Genomic DNA, 6,556 nt, shown 5'->3' with positions numbered 1-6,556 from the left:
ATAAAAAGAATGCTTGTACTCAATTTGATAGCTGATAGTTTATGCCTAAATTATTACCTTTGAAAATTGTGATGTTTTGCATAAATTACTATTAACATAAATTATTTCATTTTATCAAATATAAATATTGTTTGGAATAAATATTTCATAGAATCATAGAAAGGCTTGGGTTGGAAGGGACCTCAAAGCCCATCCGTTCCAGCCCCTTGTCGTAGGCAAGGCTGCCCCCACCAGCTCAGGCTTGAGCACCTCCAGGGAGGGGACACCCGGGGTTTCTCTGGGCAGCTGTGCCAGTGCCCTACCACCCTCTCAGTAAAAAATTGAACGTTAGCTAACAAATCTATATATATTCACATACACAGTTTTTCCAAAATATGAAATACGTCAATAGGAATGGAACAGGAGATTCATTCATTTTTAGACATATGTTACAGCTGTCTAACACGCAACTTTAGAATAGTAAAATAATTCTTCAACTCAAAACATACTTTTTCTGAACATATGATACACCTTAATTTTCAGTGAGAAAAGGACCTCCGTGACCCAACAGACCAGCTGGAATACCACTACTGATATGTAAGTAGAATATGTTGGTAATTGCTCAGTATAATTGGTATCAAATCACTTTCAGGTTTGTGCAGGTAATTCAATTGGTGATTGCGTTAAATTTTCAGTAGCTTCTGAAGGTCATAACTGGCACAACTATGCAATTTCAAAGAACTCAAAGGATTAGATATACAAATCTAAAACCTACAATCACATGAAATGCTTTGGTAAGGAATATTTAAGTCTATTGTCCTGAATACTTGGAAACTGTTAGAAAGGATGAGAAACACAGTGAATATGCATGTAATCAAACATATTCTAGCTTTAAACCAAATACATTATAATCTGCTATTGTAGTTTGAACTATCAGTGTTTATCATCAAGGGATTCATATGTTTATATTTTGCTTGAATATTAACATAGACAGCAAGACTGTTGGTATTTTTTATTACTATCCTGTGAAATATACTGCCCTCTTTCATGAGATCTTCAACCGTCTTATCTGTTGACATAGTTATTTTCTTTTCACCTGTATAATCTGGATCTTCTGGATATAACTCATCACCTGAAGAAAACAGACAACATTTAGTTATACAATGTCTATCTTATTCTACAGCTGTTTGATTGAGTGATAGTTGCAATTTAAAACAATATTTATCAGGACGTGAGACTCAGTGGGAATAGATTTGATGAGTAAATAGTCGCTAAACATCTTCATATTTAATATTACAGCCATATATTCCTAAAGTATCTGCCAGTGACACAGTGAACGGTTCAGAGTTCTTGCTAATGCTAACATGCTGTAATCACAGCAATTACATCACTACACTATGATTGTGAAGACTTGTGTGCTTGATTCACTTGCCCTTATAATGGATAACTTAAGTCAATGAGAATTCTCATTGAAAAGAATTAAATGAGTTCTAATACATCCTTCATATTAAAAAAAAGAAAAAAAAGTTAATTTCTTCATAAATCTCTTATCAATGGCAACCATATGATACAATGAAATTAGGGGTAACAGTAGAAATCACCATGCTGCCCAAGTGGTCCAGGAGTTCATTTCTGACAGCAGCCATTATCAGCTGTATCAGAGAGCTGGAAGGTGGCAGAACAAAAACAGTAGGAAATGAGTGTGACATCTAAGAGGTTTTTCCCTAAGATACAGACTGGCTTATGAAAAGTGGCTTGAGTATTTATCAGTTGCCAAAGGTTTTACATACTTCAAAGAACCTTTATCTGTTTTCTTACCTGGTAAAAGCTGAATGAAGCCATCTGCAGCAGTTAATGTCACAGGCAGCCAGCGTTCGCATCCTTCTAGAGCTCGATCAGAGTTGAACTTGTGTAAGTCATTCAGTGAGGAGAAGTTGCACAGCCTACATAATTCGTAGAACTGAGGTGGAGCGAGCCAGATTTCTTGAGATTTAAAGCGTTCAATAGCTTCTGGGGGGGATGACCACTGTATGAGGAAAACAAACCTTGAAATAATAGTTTTCAGCAGCAGACAAATTTTGAGTAAGACAAAGCTTTTAACAGTCGTAAGTTTTCTGAACGCAATAAAAGTCACATGTAAACTGTATCAATAACAGGAGTCAAAAACTTATTAAAAACATATGGAAAGTAATTTGCAAAAATTACATTTTTCCAATAAAATAAATAATTTTGAACTTTAAATGCAGGCACACAAAATTTGGAAACTAAGTCTGGGTTCAAGACTAAAAGTGTGCTCTGACAAAAACTGAATCCATGCTGTAGCGCACGAATATTCCGCTACTCATAGTAAATAAATATGGTGTTGTTCTGCAAGTAGAACCTACTTGTCTTGTTTTGTCTAATATGGTGAATTCGATAACACAAATGTGTACATCAGCATCTGCTGTACAATTCTGCCACTATTAGCAAAACGTTATAGCAGTAAATAAAAATAGGATCTCAGCTGCTTTTACATTTCTATACCATATAGAGGAGGCAGATTCGCTCCTTCTCACCCCTTAAGGCAGGAAGCTGGCGAGCTCATTTCTTCGGCCGGCCGGCCGCCCGCTCACCTCCCCGGCCGGCAGCGCCCGTACCCTTGGGGGAGAGGCGGGGAGGCCCTCCGGTCAGCTCCTCGTGCCGCCGCCCGCGTGGCCGCAAGGTGAAACGCGGAGCGTAGCGCGGCGCGGGCGCTTCCCGCTGCCCTTACCAGGAAGGCCGTGATCTCCTGGTCGTCCTGCGAGGTGTGCAGCGGCCGCGTCTCCAGACAGCACAGGTAGAAGGCGGTGTCGTAGCGCCGCCCGCCGCGGCCGGCCCTGCCCACCGGGGTGAGCCAGTTGCTCCACTCCCGCAGCGCCCAGATGTTGGGGACGCGGCCGAGGTGCCGGCAGAGCTGCAGGAAGCAGGCGGGGTCCTCCTGCACCCGGCGCCGCCACTCGCCCAGCTCCGCGGCGGAGAGCGATTGCTCGGCGGGCAGCGACGGGGCCGGGCCGTTTCCCTCCCGCGGCCCGCCGCCCGGAGCCAGTAAGAGTATTCCCGCCTCCTCGAAGGTCTCCCGGATAGCGCAGATTCGGAAGGCGACCTCCCCCGGCAGCGGCGAGCCCAGCTGCTGTCGGTCGGTGGCGAAGAGCGGTGCGCGGCTGCTGCCCGGAGGCGGCGGCCGGACGGCGCCCAGCCCGCAGCGCGGCGAAGCGGGCAGCAGCCGCAGCCACTCGGCCGAGAAGTCCGCCGCCTCCACCAGGCCGCCCGGGAAAACGTGCGCGCTGGGCATGAAGCCGCTGCGGGAACTCCGCTGCAAAAACAGCACCTCGTAGTCACAGGGCCCGAGCGGAGACAGCGATCGCCGCTCCGGCTTGCCCGCCGCCAGCAGCACCGAAGCCGCTTCCCTCCAGTGCCGCAGCCGCGGGTTCATCTTGGGCAGACGGGAGGCGGCGGCCGCAATCGCGGTCCGCGGTCGCTCGTGCAGCACCGCCGCCTGTGGTCCCGGAGGAACCACTGCAGGCGCGGGCGGGAGCGCCGTGCGCGCCCCTAATAGCGGAGGTTGAGGGGATGGAATGGCAGCTCGCGTGACAGAGCCTGTCAGCTAGCCGCCAGCGGCCCCAGTCCTCAGTCCTGATCGGTCATAATCCCGTGATTAGTGTCCGTGCACTGCAAGGTTTAATGAAACGCAGAGGATTTGCAGGCACATGGCAAATGGCCGAGAGAAGCGAGGAGATCGCTGTCACTTCACTTGAAAAAGTAAAAAAAATAAATAACAACAAAAAAGAGGCAATTTGCACTTCCTGAGTTTCTGCAGCACCGAGTGTGTTTGCAACAGGACAAGAAATGTGTCGAGTTGCCTCGAGGCCGCGATCTGTTCGAGTGGTGCTGAAGGGACAGCGGTTGAAGCCCCGGGAATCAGCGCAGGGTCAGGAACCGAGGGCTCCGATTTGTAATCGGAGCACTGCTAGTGACCGCGGCTGGCCTCGGGGTAATCCCCATATCTGTGTTTCACGTTAGGGCGTGACAAAAACCGTGTTAGTTCTTCAGTTAAACATTCCACACCTCGAGTTGCCTGAATGTTCTTTTCTATTAGCCTTTGAAGAGCAGGGCCTTGTAGGATTTTAGCTAATCTTTTATTAGAGAGCTTTTTTGTTTGTTTGTTTTGGAGGCTCTGGAGTATCCTGACAACTGAAACATGTATACACATATATATGTGTGCTCAGGCAAGATAGCAAATCTTTGAAAGTCCTTTGAAGAATAATTTCATTTTCAGAAAAAATTCATTTTGATCACTTAACATTTGTGTTAAATTCCTCAATCATAGAATGAATGTGTAAGGAGGTTGAGCGGAACAAAACTGATGAAACAGATTGAGAAATTTTGTAAGACTGATACATGTGTAACGTGCACAAACGTCAAGCTGTTCATCATCATTCTGCTGCTGATTTGTGTTTGGCAAATACTCCTATACCCTCCCGTGCCTCTGGCAACCGCTGCATTTTATTTTCTATTTGAGCATGTACTTAATCCTCATGAGATGTGAACCATCACTGAAATGTTTAGAGGCAGTTGAACCAGTGGGATCCCAGAATATACCAACTGACAAAAAAATAATTCAGCACAGACACAGCTGGATCCTAAGTTCATCCCGATGCTAGGCTGCAGACGGCAGAGAATAGGTCAGCCACTGAGCTGATTATACAGAACTGGGGCAGAGCAGCAGCTGCAATACAGCCAGACAGTGCTCACGTTTGCCCTCGGTCTCCCCCTTCCTCATGACCAAATACATATGTAAAACCAGGACTTCTTGTGGCCTCTTTTTTTCATACTAGCTTAACTACTATTGCCCATCAGTGATTACCAACTTAGGCAATGGAAATATAAAGTCCATGGCTGTTCCCATTTCCTAAGCGAAGACATTTTGAACCTCAAATCATGGAGTTTTTGTTATGTTTGTTTGTCTTTGCATTTATTTTATTTATACATCTTGTTAGGAATGTGCTTTGTCTAAAAGCTGCTTTAGTGGTAAAATATTAATAAACTATGTAGGTCTTCCAAGATTTAATGTCCAACAAGCATGATTGCTGATCTAAAAGATTTAAGGTCCATTATGTCAGATAATAATAGCATGAAGGCATTTTAAGTAGAAAGTAGTCATGTTCCCTGGAACATTATTTTGCAACATCTTCTAGGAAGATCTGCTAGAGAATAGTGCAGACTGTATTGCTAAGCTTCTAAATAAGATCTTATCTTTTTTTTTTTTTTTTTTTTAAACTCAGAGTGGTCTGAAGAGTTGCCAGTAGTAGGGTGCCAACAAGTCAGAATATCCTGGATAATTTCTTCAGCTGTACTGCTATGCCGCAGTACTAAATTTGGCAGATCTAGTTTCATAGGTATTCTTTCATGGGTGGAAATGTAGTGTGTTTAGGCTGGCACACTGCTTCCTCAAGCACATATAAAATAGAGGGATTGTGGCAGAGAAATAGTTGTAGTTACAGCATTGCTTACGGCAGTCTTTTGGGACCGAAGACAGCCAAATGCAAATGCGAATTAAGACAGATTGATTATTCTCCACTCCTGTTGCTGCATTTTACCAGACTGTCCTGGGATATGGAAGGCACCTCCCCCTGCAAGGAACTTCCTCTCAGTGGTGTCTTTGAAAAAGTAGTTCAATATTATTTCATGACAGAGATGAACCACCTCATGCAAAGATTCCAGAAGCAGATGAATATGAGGTTTTGAGGACTAACTGACTGACACTCAGAAACTCCTTGCACAAAGATTTAGGATGCAAAGCATTGTTTTACTTCCTCCCAGTTTCCTACTAAGAAAGGCAAAACCTAAGCACTGCAGATGTGCATGCAACTCCTCTTTCAAGGCAATATTTAGGTTGCTGAAGATAGCTCAAATATGGAAAATGTCCTAAAGCCAAACTAGATTTAGGTTAAGTACAAAGCACGCTTCTTTTATTCATCTCCAAATTACATGATTTCTTTTTTCAATATATTCTGCTGAAATGCAGAGTTCCTCTCATTGGTACTTAAAATTTTGTATAATGTTAAGAGCGAGTTCAGAAAGAATGCAAAATCTGAGATACTCTTTTATTCAGGAAAGCCAGCCCTAAAATAAGGATAAATTATATTGCATGTCTGCTAAACGGTGAATCAGTGTGAATCACACCACTTTAAAAGTTAATTATGGATGAAAAGTAAGGTCCATCATTATTTCACAATCTAATTTGATTTATATACTGTCCTGTGACTTGGATATGATTATTGGAAGTCACTTTAACTTGCATCTGATAGATGTTTTGTCCCCATGCAGGTTTGGTGCCTAATATATCTAACCAAATGTTCCAACTGCAAGTATCAAAAAATGAAGAGTTTAATGAGGATGTTTTAAACTGTCTTCTTTCAAACTGACAAATTCTAAAGCTTTTAGATTGTTTAAGCTCATGAATTACAATGAAGAGGCACACTTACTGACTAAAATAAAAATAAATTATAAACTGTACACTTTTCCAAGTACTGTGTCCAAAATGTGAATAAATGTCAAA

General features: G+C 43.3%; 2 protein-coding genes across 2 annotated transcripts in view; one reads left to right on the top strand and one right to left on the bottom strand.

Annotated features, from left to right (window-relative positions):
• Positions 1-6,556, top strand: part of ANKRD27 (ankyrin repeat domain 27) — a 58,318-nt gene that overhangs the window by 2,285 nt on the left and 49,477 nt on the right. Inside the window, exon 2 of the mRNA XM_031615360.2 lies at positions 523-576. The gene's annotated coding sequence lies outside the window, so the exon portion shown is untranslated. The remainder of the gene's footprint in view (positions 1-522; positions 577-6,556) is intronic.
• On the bottom strand, positions 874-3,503 carry NUDT19 (nudix hydrolase 19). Its single transcript, XM_031615362.2, has 3 exons — positions 2,729-3,503; positions 1,798-2,005; positions 874-1,111 (listed from the first exon to the last, which is right to left on the bottom strand). The coding sequence occupies exons 1-3, from the start codon at positions 3,428-3,430 to the stop codon at positions 885-887; spliced, it is 1,137 nt and encodes a 378-aa protein (XP_031471222.2). The 5' UTR covers positions 3,431-3,503; the 3' UTR covers positions 874-884.

This window comes from Phasianus colchicus, chromosome 13 (assembly GCF_987193195.1).
Source record: "Phasianus colchicus chromosome 13, bPhaCol1.hap1.1, whole genome shotgun sequence".
Classification (NCBI taxonomy): Eukaryota; Metazoa; Chordata; class Aves; order Galliformes; family Phasianidae; genus Phasianus; species Phasianus colchicus.
This window is presented reverse-complemented; position numbering and strand designations above follow the sequence as displayed.

Excerpts from the sequence above, each read along its gene's own strand:
- NUDT19 (XM_031615362.2), bottom strand. The coding sequence starts at position 3,430 with ATGAACCCGCGGCTGCGGCACTGGAGGGAAGCGGCTTCGGTGCTGCTG. Across the intron at positions 2,006-2,728 it reads AGGAGATCACGGCCTTCCTG|TGGTCATCCCCCCCAGAAGC; the intron begins GTAAGGGCAGCG and ends TTCCTCATACAG. Across the intron at positions 1,112-1,797 it reads CTTCATTCAGCTTTTACCAG|GTGATGAGTTATATCCAGAA; the intron begins GTAAGAAAACAG and ends TGTTTTCTTCAG.